The sequence below is a fragment of the Mesoplodon bidens genome, assembly GCF_964165515.1.
Source record: "Mesoplodon bidens genome assembly, chromosome: X".
NCBI lineage: Eukaryota > Metazoa > Chordata > Mammalia > Artiodactyla > Ziphiidae > Mesoplodon > Mesoplodon bidens.
This window is the reverse complement of record NC_138163.1, coordinates 21,804,712-21,825,092: the sequence shown is the minus strand read 5'-3', so window position 1 is coordinate 21,825,092 and position 20,381 is coordinate 21,804,712. Positions and strand designations below refer to the sequence as shown.

General features: G+C 37.5%; 1 protein-coding gene across 1 annotated transcript in view; it reads left to right on the top strand.

The window, feature by feature from the left end:
• Positions 1-961: 961 nt before the first annotated feature.
• LOC308609281 (germ cell-less protein-like 1) overlaps positions 962-20,381 on the top strand; it is a gene marked incomplete at its 5' end in the record, with an annotated part of 33,588 nt that continues 14,168 nt past the window's right edge. Inside the window, one exon of the mRNA XM_081222982.1 lies at positions 962-967. Coding sequence (XP_081079108.1) covers positions 962-967 — 6 coding nt within the window. The remainder of the gene's footprint in view (positions 968-20,381) is intronic.

Here is a 20,381-nt window from a genome sequence, read left to right as displayed (position 1 = left end):
AAAAATAGCTGTCACATAACATGGTGTGGAAATCTGAGATTCATTTTTATGAACAGTAACTATTCACCCTCCCCTGTGAGTGTCAACATTTGAGGTTTTCACTTGACCATTGGATGCTCAAAGACAACCCTCTGCTGCTTCTGGGCCTTTCCATAGAGGGCTGGTAAGAGGCTATCCAGATAACCTGAATAACAGAATTAGATGGGCTGGGTTCAAGATAGCAGTTCACCACTTACTGGCCATGTGATCTTGGACATTCATTTATTTCCTCTAAATATGTTTCCTCACCTGTAAAATGGGAATAATAAGAGTTCCTTCATCTTGGGGTTTTCACAAGGATTAAGACAATGTTTGCCTGTAAACTGCAGTTTAGCATAGTGCCTAGCACAGAGTACTCTTTTTTTTTATTAGTTTCTGCTTTATAACAAAGTGAATCAGTTATACATATACATCTGTTCCCATATCCCTTCCCTCTTGTGTCTCACTCCCACCCTCCCTATCCCACCTCTCCAGGTGGTCACAAAGCACCCAGCTGATCTCCCTGTGCTATGCAGCTGCTTCCCACTAGCTATCTACCTTACATTTGGTAGTGTATATATGTCCATGCTTCTCTCTCGCTTTGTCACAGCTCACCCTTCCCCCTCCCCATATCCTCAAGTCCATTCTCAAGTAGGTCTGTGTCTTTATTCCTGTTTTACCCCTAGGTTCTTCATGACATTTTTTTTCTTAAATTCCATATATATGTGTTAGCATACGATATTTGTCTTTCTCTTTCTGACTTACTTCGCACAGAGTACTCTTAACGAGTAGCTACAGGCAGCTTCTTCCATAAATATTAGATGTTTAGGCGTGCTTCCCTAAGGTGCAGCTGGGTCCAGTTCTCACATGATGACTGGATGCTAGGGCCACTGGCTCTGAAAACCATACCCTGCTAAACGTCGTGGAGAGACAAAGGAGTGCGATGAAGGTAAGTCAGAGTTAGAACAGAGAACTAGACGGTCCACACACAGGTCTCCTCTTGCCTCCCGACTGTCTGGTGATCTACTCTGTCTCTGCTTTCCACCACTTGTCCAAGCAGAAGGACCCATCTTGGCCTTTGCCTGCTACACAGCAGTATCCTGAGAGTAAAAGAAATAGTATTAGGATTGGCTTTACAGCTCTTTGCAATATGTGCTTGTTATAGAGCTAAGAAACCATTTTTGCCACATAATTTCATTAAACACCATATTCATAGATCACTCGTTGTCCAAATGTTCACACGACGAACTTGTGATTCATTATAGGCACCCATGAAGCCCTCCTAGCATTAGCCAAGCCCAACCCTTACTCTGCTCTTCGTTGCAATTGACTAACAGGCCTGTGCCCAATAACTGCCTGTGGAGATTCACCTTCAAGACTGCTACCACCACCCCATCCCAAAATGAAGTATCTGTTTGTCCAGGGCATTGGTTTCTCATATTATGGTCTTCAGCCTACAGTGAATGCCTCTATGGTGGGTAATGCCAGGAAATTAATCATTATACTAAGAACATAGCATGTTGGCTAAACAGCTAATTTTTTAAAACTGCTTTTTTGACCTATAGTTGTTGCTTGTAGCACAAAACATAATCTCCTGGATATGTCACTGAGCAGCACAACAAAGGATATTAAAATGGTGTCAAGAAGCCATAGCAGGTGGGTAAACCATGTCAAGGTTAGCAATTCTCTATGGCCGGGTCATCAGTCCTTACAGTCCATGAAGCGGCCAAGAAGTACTCCTGTAAGGAAGCAGGCTTCTGAGGTCTTTCAGACACCCTTTGATTTCTGTGGTGAAGCTTGGAAGCTGAGCATTTAGGAGCTCACGTTGGAAAGCCCTCTGGGGAGTCACATAGGTGTGGGAGAATCAGAGCAATTTAAAGAATTATGCTTCAGCTCTGCTTGTGGTTTTTACAGGAAACCTGGGGACCATGACAAACATAGCATCTGGCCTAGAGCCTACTTATTCATTTCCTAAATGGTATCTTGTGAGGAGGAGAAATTTTTAATTTTTATGAAATATAATTTTTCAATATTTAATCTTACTTTCTGTTAATATGGTGAATTATGTAGAATATTTTTACCTTGTATTGCTAGGATAATTCCACTCAGTCATGAAGTATTTTATATTTTACATATTGCTAGATACAATTGCTAATACTTGATACAATATTTTTGGATTTGTGTTTCCCTTGTTGGAATGCCTCTGACAAGTTTTAGTATTAGGGTTATTCTATTTTCTGAAAGACCTTGTGTAAAATTGTTATTATTACTTTTTGAGATGTTCAGTAGAATTTACCAGTGAAATAATTTGAGCCTGGGGTTTTGTTTGCATAGATGTTTCTAATAATAATTTCAATTACTTTGACACATATAAGGCTACTCAGATTTTCTATTTCATCTTGTATCAGTTTTGACTGTTTTGTTTTTCAAGTGCATTTTATCTTGCTTGTCTAATGTATTGGCATAATATTTCCCTTTTGGCATCTGTAGAATCTATAGGGATATCTGCTCCTTCATTCCTAATACTGGTTGTTTGGTTTTATTCTCTTCTTTTTTTTTTTCTTTGGTCTGTCTTGCTAGGGTTTCATCAATTTTATTAACCTCTTAAAAAAACCAACGTTTGACTTAGTATAATTTTTATGTTGTTTTTATATTTTCCATTTCATTGATGTCTGCTCTTATCTTTTTAATTTCCTTTCTACTAACTTTGGATTCAGTTTGGTATTATTTTTTCTAGGATCATAAGATAGAAATGTAACAATTATTTTTACCCATTCTTTTTCTGTAGTATAAGCATTTATTATAAATTAATTCCAAGCAAGCTTTAGCTGCCAATAACAAAGTTTGCTATTTTGTATTTCCATTTTATTTCCATTTGAAATATTATCTGCCTTCCCTTTTGATTTCTTATTTGTGCCATGAGTTATTTAGAAATATGTTGTTTTATTTCCAAATAATTAGGGCTTTTCTAGCTTTATTATTGTAATTGATATCTAATATAATTTCATTGCAATCAGAAAAGTAAACTCTCAAAACAAACTTCTGAAATTTATTAAAACTTGATTTATGTCCTGTATATGGTCTATGTTGGTGTACATTCCATACATATGTAAAAAGAAAGGATGTATATTCTGCAGCTATTTGGTGTTGTATTTTATAAATGCCAATTTGGTTAAAGTGGTTGATAGTGTTCTACAAATCTTCTGTATGTTTACTTATTTTCTGTCTAGCTCTATCAGTTATTGAGACGGGGTGTTTATTTCTGATTATGTTTGTGTGTTTATCTTTTTCTCTCTTTAATATAGACAAATTTGCTTCATTGACTTTTTGGCTGTGTTTTAGGCACATGTAGAGTTAGAATTTTTATGTCTTCCTAATGTATTGTTTATTATCATTAAGAAATGCCCCTCTTACTCTCTAATAAAACTATTTATTTTGAACTGTATTTAGTATAGTCACTCTGGATTTCTTATAGTATTGTTTATATATTATTTTCCATCTTTTAGCTTTCAACCTATTTGTGAATGTTCATTTAAAGTTCATTTTTTGTAGATATAGGTAGCTCCACCTGTTGTTTTGTCTGTTTAAACTATATTTTTTACATTTCGCCCCAGCTTTACTGAGATATTATTGTCATATAATGTACATAAGTTCAAGGTTTACAACATGATAATTTGATACACATATATATTACAAAATTATTACCACAATAAGGTAACACCTCCATCCCCTCATATAACTACCACTTCTTTTCTGTGGGGAGAATATTTAAGATCTACTCTCTTAACAATTTTCAAATATATAATACAGTATTGTTAATTATAGTCACCATGCTGTATATCAGATCTCCAGAACTTAGTCATATTTTATTTAGTTGGGAGTTTGTACATTTGACCAACATCTCTCCATTTTCCCTACCCCCCAGCCCCTGCAAACACCACTCTACTCTCTATGATTTCAGCTTTTTTAGATTCTGCATATAAGTAAGAATACACAGTATTTGTCTTTCTCTGTCTGACTTATTTAATGTAGCATAATGCCCTCAAGTTTCATCCATGTTGTCGCAAAGAGCAGGATTTCCTTCTTTTTCATGGCCGAATAATATTCTAGTGCGTGTGTGTGTGTCTGTGTGTGTGTGTGTGTGTGTGTTAAATGTGATATATATATATATATATATATATATATATATATATATATATCTCACATTTTCCTTATCAATTCATCCATCAGTGGACACTTAGGTTGTCTCCATGTCTTAGCTATTGTGAATAATGCTGCAATGAATGTGGTATGGATATTTCTTTGAGACAGTGTTTTCATTTCCTTCAGATGTACACCCAGAAGTGGGATTGCTGAATCACATGGTACACATGGTATTTCTATTTTTAGTTTTCTGAGGAACCTCCATGCCATGACAATTTCCACTCCCACCAACAGTGCAAGAGGGTTCCCTTTCCTCCACACCCTCATCAGCACTTATCTCTTGTCTTTTTGACAATAACCATTCTGACTGGTGTGAGGTGACATCTCATTGTGGTTTTGATTTGCATTTCCCTGATGATTAGTGATGTTGAGCAACTTTTCATGTACCCGTTGGCCATTCATATATCTTCTTTAGAAAAACATCTATTCAAGTCCTTTGCCCATTTTTGAATCAGATTGGTTAGTTTTTTGGGTTTTGCTTTTTTTTTTGCTATTGAATTGTATTGTATTGTCCCTTGCATATTTTAGATATTAATCCCTTATCAGAGAGATGGCTTGCAAATATTTTCTCCCATTCTATATGTTGACTTTTTATTTTTCTGATTTCTTTTGTTGTACAGAGCTCTTTAATTTGATGTCATTCCACTTGTTCATTTTTGCATTTGTTGCTTGCACTTTTGGTGTCATATCTAAAAAATCTTTGCCAAGACCAATGTAAAGGAGCCTTTAAGACTTATTAGAGTGTCCTTTACTCAAGATTTAATATATCTCCTCTGCTATGGTGCTATCTTCCTGACAACTCTACCCTATGCCCTTTGTGAGATGAAGTTTTTCACTCTGGCTGGTGAGAACACAGAATATTCCCATCCCTATGGGAGCTTTGGAAATTGTTCAGCCTAATGGTTTACAGTGATTCTATTTCCTGTGCCTGGTAGTTTCATCTCATGCATGCACAGGAGTAATAAGCCTAAGACTCAAGGGAACACTTCTGCAGACCTCTGGAGTTTTCTCTCTGCAGCTTTCTCCTCTCTGGTACTCTGTCCCATGATTACCAGCTGATTTGGCCTCCCTGAATCTTGTTCTTTGACTTTTCAAATTCAGCAACACCACCAGGCTGTGTTTGGGTCCCCTCTCACTCTGCGCTGTAGCTTGAAAACACCTCCCAGCAATAAGTTGGGGCAATTGTGGGGAGCACCTCACTTATTTCTTTTCTCTTTATGCTAATAGTCCTGTGCTTCCTGTTGTCCATCCTGAAAACAATTGATTCATTTATTTATCCAGTTTTATAGTTGCTTAAGCCAGGAGAGTAAATCTGATCCTGATCACTCTACCTTGGATGACTGTAGAACTCTGTGACAAATTTCATGGCTTCTTATTTCGTGTTGATCTTTTAAAGCTTTTCTTTTCTTTCTTTAAGTACAGCAAGCATAACTATTTTATAGTTGATTGCACATTGTTCCAATTTCCCAGGTCTTTGTGGATTATGATTTTTCTATTGTTGTATAACAAATTACTACAAACTTAGTCACTTAAATCAACAACCAATTACCAGCTCACAGTTCTGCCTGTCAGAAATTCAGGCAGAATTCTTTGCTTGGGGTTTCACAAATCTAAAATCCAGGATTTGGGCTGGCTGCATTCTCATCTGCAGCTGAGAGTCTTCTTCCAAGCTGACATTGTTGTGACAGAATTAAATTTCTTGCAGTTGTAGGACTGAGTTCACAGCTTCCGTGTTGACTGTCAGCTGGGGGGCGCTCTCGTTCCCAGATACTGTCTGCATCCCTTGTCACGTGGCCTTCTCCATCTTCAGAGCCAGCAACAGAGATTCTCCCTTGTGCCAAATCCCTCTCATGCTTCAAATCTCTTCATCAGAAAGAGTCCAGTAAATTATCCTCTGTAGGCCTGATTAAGTCAGGCCCACTGAGGATAATCTCCTTATCTTAAAGTCAGCTGATTTGAGACCTTAATTATGTCTGCAAAATCCCACTACAGCAGCACCTAGATTAATGTTTGATTGGATAACTAGGGCAGGAATTTGGGGACTTAGAATTTTGCCTACCGTATTTGATATGTTTCTATTGCCTATAGTTTTGCTTGATTCTTGCTCATGGTGTCCTGTTTCCTTATGTATCTAGTTCTAGTTGCCTGTTTTCTTGATATTTTATTAGAAGCTTTATTAACAGGAATTATATGAGGCTTAAAATGATAGCTTCCTCCTCCAGAGGACTTTTTGTTTGCTTACAGGAGGGGCCTGTGGGCATTACTTTTCCAGGAACACCTTAATACAAATTTAAGGTTTGTGTTTGTCCAGACCACACAAGACCATTCATGGTCTGGTTTACTTCTGGTTCACCTCTACCCTGAGGATAAAACCCTTTGGTGTGCCAGCTTAACAGTGGCTGGTAATTTATTCAATCTTTTCCCACTAGGAGGACCCTGGGATTTGATCATTGTCCTCCTCATCCCAGGATGTTGCCCAAAATGCAGGGCTGTTTTCTCAGGTCAGTTTCAAAGTTGTTTCTCTCACAGTGGAAAGTACACTCAGAGCCAAAGTGGCTCTGAGTGTAGGGATTCCCTCTTCGTTCTCCTCTTCTCCTAGATTTTGGTTATTTCTCTAGTTCTTTTGTGCTTTAATAATATGTTTTATATTGCATCTAACTTGTTTTAGATGTGCTCTATAGAAGATTATTCTGATTGTCTAGCTGCCAGTTTTAGAAGTGGATGCTATCTCCATTGTTTTCTAGTTTTAATGTTATTTTTAAGGAACTTGATGCCATTTTGATTCCTGTTCCCTTGTATGTGACCAGTTATTTTTTTCTCCATGGAACATTTTAGGACCCAGCTCTGGTTTTGTATAATTTCATGATGATGTGGCTAGTATGGGTAATTTTTCCCATTTATTGTGCTGAGCACTTAGTGGGTTCTTTTGATCTGGAAACTCATATCCTTCAGTTCCAGGAAGTTGTCTAATATACTTTGTAATTTCCTTGTCTATGACTTTACTATTCTCCCTTTCTAAAACTTTAAGAAGTTGGATGTTTGGCTTCTTGTAATGATCCTCTAATTTTCTTATCTTTATTCCCTTGTATTCCCTTTACTCCCCTTTTCTCTTTTTCTTCTATTTCACTGAGATTTGCTCAAATTTATCTTCCAACCTTTCATTAAATTTTCACATCAGCAATTACATATTTAATTTCTGAGAGCTCTACCTTGTTTTCAGAATATTCCTTTAAAATACCATCCTGTTTGGGGATTCCCTGGTGGCGCAGTGGTTGAGAGTCCGCCTGCCAATGCAGCGGACATGGGTTTGCGTCCTGGTCCAGGAAGATCCCACATGCCGCGGAGTGGCTGGGCCCGGGAGCCATGACCGCTGAGCCTGCACATCCGGAGCCTGTGATCCACAATGGGAGAGGCCACAGCAGTGACAGGCCCGCGTACCACACACACACACAAAAAATACCATCCTATTCATGTTCAGTGATGGGATTTTCTCTGATTATCAGGGGATATAAATTACAATATCATTTAAAGTTTTCTTTTATTCCCTGCATTATCTCTATTTCCTCCAAGTTCTTTACTTTTGTTCATTCTGAACTCTGTTGTTAATATTAGAGTCTTTGCTTAAATGTGTAGTGATTATTTGCTATCCATTCATAGTTATTAGTGAGTTACTAAAAATCTCACTGGAATTTCTACATTTGGGGAACAAGACTTTCTGTATGTGAAATGACCATGAATCAGGAACCTGACTCTTCTGGTGGGAGACAGCTAAGTGTGTGTGTGTGTGTGTGTGTGTGTGTGTAGCATTTTGTTTAGGGTCGGTTTTCACAAAGAGGATTTCTCTGATCTCTAATCTTTGGGGCCCCTGTTTTGGGAGCCAACAGAGAAAACGGGGCTGAGGACTCTCAATGTTCAATATGAAAACTTGCAACTAATTCCCTTATTTTCAGTATAGAAACTTACTTCAGGCCTTATCAGTTCAATCTGGTATCCTCCAGTCCAAAATCCCTCCTGTCATTTCACTCTTTTGTCTTTTCTCTATATATTTGCTTCATTCTTGTAGTGACAAAGTGACTTTCTCTGAAATCTCTTAGATTTCCCTCTTCCATATCATTTACTTGCATGAGGCTGTGGCATATCATGGCAGCAACTCCCAGCCAGCATTCTATTATATTTTTTTCAATCATATAAGTGTTCCAGTGTCTCGATGTTTCAAATTCAAGTTCTTAGGAAAAAGAATCAAATTAACCCAACTTAGACCAGGGGTTCCATTTTGGTCATATCAGCTGCCAGGGGGGAAAGCAGGTCATCTACAGCTTATAGAAACCTTTTAAAACTTCTATATAGCAGAAAAACATCATAAACAAAATTAAAAGGCAAAGTACAAACTGGGAAAAAATTTGCAATCCATATAAGAGACAAAGTGTTAATAGATGCATAGATGAGGAGACAATACATATGAATATAACTAAAATAAACACCTGGTAGCAGAAAAAATGGGCAAAGGGCTTGAAAATGCCATTCACACTAGTGACAAGTAAATATATGGGAAAACATTCAACACCAAACAGTAATAAAAGCAATAAAATTTAAACAGAAAAGCTTTTACCTATGACATATAAAGGAATAATGATATTCAGGATTAATGGTAGCCCATGTAAGTAGTCACCCTCGGACACTGCTGATAAATTTGTAAATTGAAATTGGTATAATCTTTCTTATGGCTTTTTTGTATCATATCTAAAAGGAATTAAAAAGAAGCATTCCTGGAGCGCTTGGTGTGCTGGGCACTTGGGCAGGGGCTGGGGGTTGGCTGCAGGGAGCTGGGGGGCATGGGTGCTGACAGTATGCAGCTCTGAGGCCTGGTATGGGGCCCCAGGGACCTGAGGTAAGGTACCCAACCAACCAAGATGGGGCACCAGTGCCGAGGCTCTCAGTGGGCTTTAGACCACCCTTCCCTTTGCTGAGAGTGCTCCTGGGGAGTCTGAGGACCTCACAGTCAAGGCCTTGCCCTTAGGATTTGCAAAGCCAAAGGTCCCATTGACTGCGTCGATCATCATGGCGGACCCTTCACCTGGATTATCACATTTAGCCCTCACAAATCCATGAGTGAATGCTATTATTACCTTGGGTCTTGCAGAAGATGTCAATATTACTTTTGAAGATCAACAAGAGATAATTTTACATGGACTGACTAGAAGAACAGAGCTAAAGGAAGAAATAGAAGTGATAAAGCAACAATTCCAAAAGTTAGAAGATGCTTGTGATGACATCATGCTGCCAGATGACTACTTAATGACACCTTATCCAATTGGCGATGCTTTCACTAGCCATTTTCAAGAAGAAACACCATAAATGGTAGAAGAAAAATTTGCAAGAGGAAAATGACATCTTAGAATTCATAGTGGAATCAAATCAGCAAGTGTGAGCAGATTGGAAAGTTCAATTACATGCCAAAATTAGGATCAACATAAACCTCAAAGCTGATGAGCGTTAAAAGTTCTATACCTTTTTTTTTGGCCATGCCACGTGGCATGCAGGATCTTACTTCCCCAACCAGGGCCCGAATCCGGGCCCCTTGCAGTGGAAGCATGGAGTCCTAACCACTGGACCACCAGGGAATTCCCAATATACTTTAAAATTTTTATTTAATACATCCAAATATTGTTTAAAATGAAAAAATAAGCATTTCTTTTGACCCAGCAATTTCACTTCTAAAAACTGCATCCTAAGAAAAATAAACATGGATGTATATTAAAAGCGACACGTGTTCAACAAAATATTACTGACAATAGAGAAAAACAGTAAACAACCTTAATGTCCAACAATAGGAGACCGGTTACAGATATGTATGGCACATGCATGCAATGGAATAATGGAATATAATATGTATACTGTATATAATAATGGAATATATTTATTCACTATGTATATACATATTTATTAACATTCATGTTCTAAACATATTTAATGACATGAATTATGCCATTTTAAATCTAAAAGCAAGTTACAAAATTTTATATATCTAACATGCTCTTATTTTTGTAAAAAATAGAATAATGCATAAAAATGAAAGGCTATACATTCTCAAGCTAATAAGAGTTATCTCTGGGTAGTGACATTAAGAGTCATTTTATTTTTTTCTTTGTAGTTTTCTTAATTTTCAGAAATTCCACAGTGAACACATATCCCTTCTGTAAATATGAAAAACAAGTAAATGTTATTTTATGTATTAAATAAAGAGATCTTGTATTGTGGAACAATTTATTGGTTACTTCAAAGCACAGGGGTCTTACAATAGGCAAACGCTTGTCCAATTTTCAGGTCTGTAGAGACCTGGAATTTCTGTGCTAAAGGGCAAGTAGTAAATAAGAGATAATATGCCTTCCTGTCTTCTTGCGGGGAGGCCAGGCTACCCTGTTACATGGGGAAATGGGGAGGCAGCTGCTTATGGGGAGCTGATCAATTTTTCAGTGCTCAATCGGTCTCTTTCTCTCTCTCTTTTTTTTTTTTTTTTGGCCATGCCGCATGGCATGCAGGATCTTAGTTCCCCCACCAGGGATTGAACCCGTGCCCCCTACACTGGGAGAGTGGAGTCTTAACCACTGGACCAACAGGGAAGTCACTCAATCAGTCTTATAATCAGTAGAAATTCTTTTCAGAGTCTGTCAGTAGGTTGTCTCTCAATCTTACTTTTCACTGCTGCTGAGTTTTCATCTTTTTATGTGCATTTATGTGCATTGTATGAGACTGCAATAGACATGCTAGCCTGAAATCCTTTTAAAACTGAATGTATAGGAAGAATTCTCTCTCTTGATCTACAACTTTCTTGTCATATATGTGATGGTACCTTAAGTGGGTCTTTTTTCTTTTATAATATTGTTTCACAGAGACCAGTAATTCCTTCCATTTCATCGTCACTCTAGGAAGCTGGGCATGGATTCCTGACATATTGGGGGAAATTGTCTTGTTTTTTGTATTTATCCCGGATCTCTGAAACAGAGGACCTGTAACCCACTCCCAGATGCAGAAGAAAGGAATGTGACAGACAGGGACTGGGTTCTGGGAACAACGAGCTTTGTCATTTCCAAAGATCACCTCTGGGGGCTGAGGCTGCTTTGGCTCTGGTTTTCTGAATCGTGACTCTGAGATCTTTTCTGAAACGGGAACATTATTAGGAGCCCAAATTGAAGGCCCTGGAATCAGTTCTGCCCTCTTGGTCTGCAGGAAATCAAGACACCTTGTAGTTGTTAATATGTTTGGAGTAAAATCACCCTGAAAGTTTGATTACACCTATATAGAAATTAAAGTGGCTGCAAGAAAAAAAAAACAAACTGTACATAGATCCCACTTCTGGCATATCATGTGTTGATAAAACCACTCTTCGAAAATTTTTGCTAAAGTGGTAGTAAAATGGATGGACAAAATGTCTAGTTACATGCAGATTTTATAGAGCTTGGGAAGTGAGGCTTTCTTAGAAGGTCACTGCAATTTTCTCCTAATATAATTTGCTTTGACCTGTCAAAATAAAACTTCTTTTGAATTACATATTTGCTTTTAATCCCAATACCTTATGTGTGCTCTCCTGCAAATGTATCATTAAGTTATACAGTTTTAAGTTTGAAATGGAGCAAATTGAAAAAATGCAAAATTACCTTTTGAAAATAATGATGTAGCTCTAGAGAGGAGTTGTGATTCAGTTTTGTGTGTGTCTTTGAATTATTCTCACCCAAATTCACACACCTGAAAAATCTTGAAAGCCAGTCTCAGATTTTTTTTTTAGCCTGAAGAAAATTTGGATATCATCTAAACCTAATTCCTAATTTTATAGAAGAGAAAACTAGGATTCTCTAAGACTAAATATGTAACCTAGGATCATACAGCAGAGTCTTAAAATCACTCTTTCCAGCATATTTATGAGATAATGAAATGAACGATACACAGACTGAGAGGACACCACTGCAAAATCCCATGATAACGAAATCCTGTACTCATTTGTGGAGCAAATATTTTCTTTCTGGGAAGAAAGAAGAATCAGAGCATCTACTGCTTCTGCTATCCCTTAGCTATAAATTGAGCTCAGAATTTTTTTCAAAAGCCTATTTGGTAATTGCATAAAATCACAATTAAGGATGAGTCACTCTACACTCAAGCAAATTTTTATTGAGATTAATTTATGCTAATCAAGGTGAATGGGCTGACCATAAACAATGGTATTAGATAATGAAAATACATGGTCAAATTATAAGAGTGGTGGTGCTTTTACTAATAAGACAGTTTTTAATGAAACAGGCTCCCTCAACCCCTGCACTACTGCTATAGACCTGTCAGTCCTTTACACTCCCTAAGGCCTATTCTTCCTAAGCTTTGACATTAGCTAGCAGAAGCTAAAAACTATTTCATAATTCTTTCACAAAACTCTTTCTGGCATTTAGTATCTTGTTAGGCACCTAAGCAGCAGATAAATCTCAGCTTCATGGAATCCGACTGCCTCTGTCTCTAATGGAGATAAAACTAAAGAAAAAGACCATCGATTTCTGACACCATCATGATTTCCTGCAAAATTATGTGAATATATTATTGTCCTTCTGATACGGACCCCTCTAGTGGTTTCCTTGTGGACTTTTAGAGAATAGTTACTAATAGACTTCCCTGGGAATGCACTGGTTGTCTAATGATGCTTCATTTTTCCATATAGCCCCTCCTTTTCAGAATGTGTTTATTGCCCCCAATTCTACAAGCACTGCCACCCCCATCTCCTTCCCCATCTCTCAGCCTAAAAATGCTGCAGTGACTTCAAACCAGTACACAGTTTCTTTTACTTTCATCTTGAATACATGTATGCATACCTGAAATATTCAAGAGGCCAGTTTGGATTAATGAAAATTTGATATTCCTGAATGTTTTAGATGACTAGCAAAAAAAAAATGTGTGTATAGAATGCTTTTATGCTTCCAGAAGAATTTCAAACCCATTGTTTCATGTGATCTCAGAACATCACTGAGAAGTTCACAGCACAGTTATTAGCACCCTCATTTTCCATGTGAGGATCCAGAGGCTGAGAGGCTGAATGATTTTTACCAGCTTATTCACCAAGTAAGTCTTGTAGTAGAGACTGACACCTACATACCTTAACTCCTACCTAAATGACTTTTTTTCTACATGCAGCTAAAATGTTTCACTTTTTAGGCAATCTCATTGGTATTGGTGTTAGGCAATTTGCACCAAAGAGTTGAACAATATTATTTAAATGAACTAGCCCATAACTAATAACTGAGTATTTCTAAAGTGTTCGAAAAGAGTTCATGAAAATTGTTATTACAAAACTATTCCTGAGATATTTGGAATTCTAAATAGAAAAGGCAAGAAGTCAGAGGATTCTAGGTAGAAGGAGAGAAAACAGTCCATCATTTTCTGATCCAAAGTTGGCTTTTTAAAAATGACAGCATGAGGTTAACCGGATTGCCATTCTCATTTAGCACACGGAAACGATTGTTTCTAGTGGTGAGTGCAAGTCCATGAACGTTGAAGAATAAGGCATTTTCACTCTTTCGTAAGACATTGTGTGTCCTCTTTACTTCTCTCTCACTTAACTGTAAGTCTTGGACCTAGCAAGTTGGCTCTATTTGGAAGCTTTTCTTTTCTGATACTTTGAACTCCAGGGAAACACATCCTATGCACTGCAGCTGGTACTACTGGACTTAGAACCTCCTCCTCATCCCATATTTATTAGTCATATCTCTCACTCCTTACCTTTATCATGCTACCTTTCAAGGGGGTGGCAGTATAGTGTACTTATTAAAAACATAGATTTAGGGGTTAGATCGCATGAGGTTTGATCTTATTACTTACTGCCTTCATCAGTTTCTAGCCATATGACCTTGGATTTCTTACGCAGGGTCACTGATTCCTTTTCTGTAAAATGGTGTTCACATATTAATCTGCAGGTGTCTGGATGAAGCTCACACATAGCAGGTGTATGGCTGAGACAATGCAGGGATGAGCCCTAAAAGTAGCTCAAATTGATCATTAAGCCAGACTGTTTAGACTGAGGAAGGCTGTGTCACTTGGTTGCTATAGCAACCGAATTATAGATAGGTAGGTAGGTAGATAGCTAGATAGATGGAAAATAGACAAATAGACATAGATATTGATAGACAAAATCTACATTCCACCATGGCTAATTAATTATGCTACCATCCAAGTATAGAAGTTTCTCCCATATATATGTGTTTTTCAAAGAGTTTCTGCAGTTCATTCAACTTGAGTTCTTCTGGACGCTAGTTAGGATATTTAGGTTGTAAGTAACAGAATACCTGACTTAAAAATGACTTAAAACATAGGGATTTATTATCTCACTTAATAAAACTCCATAGTTAGACTTTCCCTGGGGTCTGTAATGGCAGGACTCCCTCTTGATTTCTCTGTAATTATTTTGGCTTCCCCTCATGGTTGCAAGATAGCTGCCACAGCTCAATATATCACATTGTCAGAGGACTCATCAAAAAATGAGAAGAGGACACTTTCTCCTACTGCATCCTCTGCTCTTCTTCAGGATGGAAACCTTTCACAGAAGTACAAAATTCTCACCCTGAAACAGTTCCCCTTACATTTTTTTAGACAAAACTGGATCACATGCTCAACCCTAAACCAATCACTGGCAAGAAAGCAATGGGGTTACCATGCTTGGTTTAGATTGGAGAGGTACCCGCCTTCTCTGGGCACTTTGCTACCTATCCTGAACAAAATCAGAGTCTGTTAGCAAGGTGGCAGTGGAGCATGGCTGTTGGATAGGTAATAACCAGCAGTGTCTGCCATGGGGATGCAGAGACTGGTATCTGGCAATAGATTTCTGTCTGATGTAACCTTACACAAAGATCAGCCTTCCCTGTGACATAATACTGAAAAGGAAAGCCCATGAGATTTACTAAAAAAGGATGCTAATTATGGACCACTGCTTTGCGTGTTTTCTTTCTTTTTTGATATAGAAGTGAAATTTGATATACAAAACCACATAGGCTAAAGCTGAAGTTGGGAAGGAGGGTAATTTGGAATATTAACAATTCATAGAACTTTTCAAGATCGGAAGGAACATTAGAAAATATCTATATTTATATCTCAGAAACCTCTGTCCAGTGTTTGTTTTCAATAGAGCATCCATGTCAAACAATTGTTCCCCTCTTCTTGAACACTTTCAATGATGGGCATCTCACTACCTCATGATGCAGTCCAATGCTCCTTTAAACAAGTCTATTAAATATTTCAAGTTTATGCTGACCCCTAAATCTATCATCTTCAGCCATTCATCCTAGTACTTGAATCCAGCGCCATACAGAACTGATCTAATCTCTCTTCTAAGTTCTAGACATCCAGAAATTGCTTGGTCCTTATTCCATGTAACAATGCTGCAAATATTTGAAGAAAGCTATTGTGTGCTTTTATGTCTCCTCTTCATGAAGTTATTTGTCCCCAGATCCTGCATGGTTTCATAGCCCATCACCATCCTGGTCCCTTGCTTGTAGCCTTTGCTCATCTTAAGGGAGGCAGCCAGAGAAGGATAACAAGTGCAGAGGGGGACGTATCTCCTTCATTCGAGATACTAAATATCTATTAAGGCAGTCCAAGTGGGCACTACATTTATATTTAAACTGTGGACTTATACTAAAATAGATACTTAGTATACCTAAGTCTTTTTTTTATGTGCAAATTTTCAGCCTATCACCTGTATCCTGTAAAGGTACTATATTTATTATTTGTGGGATTTTAAAGGGAGGGGTGTAATTTGAGTAAAGGATGTTAAATTGATTTGCTTAAATTCATCTCATCAGATTAAGATTTCTCTTCTTAAAAATCTAATGCCTTTTTTTCTTTTTTTTAAACATCTTTATTGGAGTATAATTGCTTTACAATGATGTGTTAGTTTCTGCTGTATAACAAAGTGAATCAGCTATATGCATATGTATATCCCCATATTCCCTCCCTCTTGCGTCTCCCTTCCACTCTCCCTATCTCACCCCTTTAGGGGGACACAAAGTACCGAGCTGATTTCCCTGTGCTATGAAGCTGCTTCCCACTAGCTATCTATTTGACATTTTGTAGTATATATATGTCAATGTTGCTCTCTCACAAGACCCTTGATTTCAACCCACAAAATTAATTTCCCCAGTGTTCCCCATCTCGCTGAAGAGCACCTCCACAAGCCAGATTGCATAAGTAGAGATCTTAAGTGCCTTCATGGCTTATCTCCTCTTCAGACACAGATTCAGTGTTTCAGCAAATTCAGTGTACTCCACCTTCAAATACATCCCAAACTAAACCCCTGTTCTCACCACTAGCATTTTGGTGTGACATGCCAAAACTTAAGAGATGGACTTAAGCAGTGTTTAAAGGGAAATTTATAGCTGTAAATGCCGAGTGCTTACCTCTTTATTGATATTCTCTATTTGGTGATACATGGGTCTCCTGGTGTCCTTTTGTTCTTCGTCCACACTTTGCTTTAGCTCTTGAGCATATTGAAGATAGTTGATTTAAACTATGCTAAAGTGCAACATCTGTGCTTTTTCAGGGCCAGTTTCTCTTGACTACTTCTCTTGCTGTTTGTGGGGCCATACTTCTTGTTTCTTTGCATGTCTCACATTTCTTTTGTTGAAAATTGGGCATTTTACATAATATAATGTGTCAATGCTGGAAATCAAATTCCTCCTCTTCCTTAGGATTTGCTATTTCTGCTGTTGTTGTTTGCTGGTTTAGTCACCTTCCTGAACTAATTCTCTAAAGTCTGTGGGGTTTTTGTTTGTTTGTTTTTGGCCATGCACTTTGTGGCATGCAGGATCATGTGGGATCTTAGTTCCCTGACCAGGGATCAAACCTGTGCCTCCTGCAGTGGAAGCACAGAGTCCTAACCACTGGACCACCAGGGAATTCCAAGTCTGTGTTTATTATAAGGAAATCATTTGTTGTGTGTGACCACTGAAGTCTCTGCTCAGTTAGATAGTCTAATGGTTGGAGTAATGATTAGACAGAGATTTCTTAAACGCTTGCATTGTGAGCCCAGGGGCTCTGTTCTCATGCTCCGGCACACTGTCCACACTTAAGCAGATAGTTTCCAATTCTAGTCTTTACTTCCTGCTTGTGAAGAGCCTTAAGTTCAGCTCAAGGTGAGAGCTTAGGACCTTCTCATGTCTTCCCTGAGCATTCGCACAGTCCTGGGGATGCACACAGTCCTACCCATGTGCTTAGCCTTCTAGATTTCCAAGAATATATTGGAGCTTTCCAAAGCCCTCTATGGACATCTTGTTCCCAAGCTTTCCTTTTAAGCTTTTTGGTTAGCCTCTTGTTTGCCCCAGCTGTTATCCACATCTTCAAATAGCTATGATTTTAAACAACTGCTATAATTGTTTTCAACAAAGACCTTCAAGAAAAGGTAGTTGGCATTGGGTGAGTTCTGAGTCAGCTCAGGTAAAGACAAGCTTTGGGGGATTGTATCTACCAGGGAGCCACCAGGTAAAATAATGATGAGAATGGGGCTTTCACAGAGCTCCAATGCCACTCTGTCCCCTCCAGTGGCTGCCAGAAGTTTTTGGCTACTGTGGAGAAGAAGAGGGGCTTAGGAATAGGGCAAATTGAATGCCACAAAGCTCCCTGTCCTTGCCAAGATTCAACTAATTTTCTTTTTTTTATTTATTTATATATTTTTTTATTAGTTTCTGCTTTATAATGAAGTGAATCAGTCATACATATACATCTATTCCCACATCCCTTCCCTCATGCATCTCCCTCCCTCCCACCCTCCCCATCCCACCCCTCCAGGTGGTCACAAAGCACCGAGCTGATCTCCCTGTGCTCTGCAGCTGCTTCCCACTATCTATCTACCTTACGTTTGGTAGTGTATATATGTCCATGCCTCTCTTTCGCTTTGTCACAGCTTACCCTTCCCCCTCCCCATATCCTCAAGTCCATTCTCAAGTAGGTCTGTGTCTTTATTCCCGTTTTACCCCTAGGTCCTTCATGACATTTTTTTTTTAATTCCGTATATATGTGTTAGCATACAGTATTTGTCTTTCTCTTTCTGACTTGCAGCTCTATTCACAATAGCCCGGAGCTGGAAACAACCTAAGTGTCCATCATCGGATGAATGGATAAAGAAGATGTGGCACATATATACAATGGAATATTACTCAGCCATAAAAAGAAACGAAACTGAGCTATTTGTAATGAGGTGGATAGACCTAGAGTCTGTCATACAGAGTCAACTACTTTGCTTGAACAGATGCTCCCAGATCGTTCTCAGCCTTTGGTTAATTTTCAGAGTTTTGAAAAAGTTGATTCTGACAATGACAATCTTTTCATCGCTTTTATGGAGGAGAGTGTTTTCAAAGTTTTCTTACTCCATCATTCCCACTGATGTCACCTAATTGCTGTTATTTTGACTAGAACGTTCCTTCTCTCAATTTTTGCATAGTCGGCTACCTCACTTCGGTCAGGTCTTTGATAATATTGTAACTCCTCAGAGTGATCTTCTTCATCCACTCTTCCTGAAATACCCACCATCACCTTATCCTGATATATTGTCCTGATAGTATCTGGTATTGTGTTATATATTTATCATTCGCCCTGTAGAATGTCACTCTATAAGGATGAGAACTTTGTAAATTTTGTTTACAGTTTTAACTCCCTCATGTAGCACCATCTTTGGTACATAGTATAAGCTCCATAATTATTTGTTGAATCAATCAATAAATTGGACTATTTAATTTATTCTTCCCCAAAATAAAATACCTGGCTTAGTGACATCTGTTTTTAATAAAATAATATTCATGGTTTTGTATGAATATTAATGTAGTATATACTAATTAAAGTATGGAAAATGTAGAAACATAACCATAGATGCTCTTGTGAACATTTTGGTATATTTCAAATCAATTTGTTTTGTAGAACTGGATTGTTTTTACCTGAACACATTTCTGTATGTGAATGAACCATAATTTATTAAACCTGTTGGACATTTAAGTTGTCTCTAATTTTTTTTGTTGTTGTTAAACTGTGGTGAACATCTTTGTAAATTTTTTTTCATTTTTATGGCTATTTCCTAAGATTAAAAGCCTACAATTAAATGTTCTGATCAGGGAATATATAGAATGTTAAGTCATTTTTATACATATTACTAAATTTCCCTCAAGAAATGATTTTATTAACTTTTACTAACTTATACCCTCATTAACAGTGTCATAGTTTTCCTATTCCCTCAAAGCATTAACTTTACTTTTATATTTTCTTTATCAATTCTTAGGCCAATAAAAAATGATGTCTTATCTTAATGTTCATTAAGATAAATACTAATGAGGCTGTGCAGTTTTATATGTTTATTGAAAATGTTCAATTTTACAATTATTCACACTTTGACTTTTAAAAATTTTTTATTATTCAATTTTTCCTTATTGATAAGGGATCACTCTATTAAGCAAATAATTCTTTATTGAACATATAAGCTCTTTGTTAGTTTCTCCTTTCTATTTTTATGTAAATTTTAATGCTTTTATTTCTAATGCAGCCAAATGTCACAATTTTATTTATGTAGACACTAAACATTATTTGTTGTGTTTAATAATTGATATTTTCTATTTCCTTGCTACTGTGAATAGGACTTTTGTCCTTTATATTTTTAAGTGATTATATTGGTATGTAAAAAAGGTATTGATATTTATTTAATTTTAATAAACCCTCTTTTTTATTCTAGATAGTGTTACTTGTGATGTCTGTTTAAGGAAAGCTGAGGAAATATAAAAGTACTTACTCATATGGAAAATAAGCAGCAAAGCCTACCCCATTATTTATGGCTCGACTTCCTAGGCAGATTCTCAAGCTATAATACTCAAAGTGAAACCGAGCATGTGGTTAAAATGTAATACAGAGGGTATTTACCCAACTGTCCATGTGCTTTTCTGAAGATTGCAAGTTCCTCTTGCTCCAAATTTATAGAACCAACTGCAGTAGCTCTGGATTGAAAATACCCCCAAATCTGCAGCTACTCCATCCCTGGCCAAAAAAATAAAGCTCACATTCTTATCTTGCAAAAATACAATCACTATATCCTCTCACTAATGATTTGTCCATTGCAGTTCCTTTCCTTTCTAATATTTTATCCCTATCCTTGTTCTATT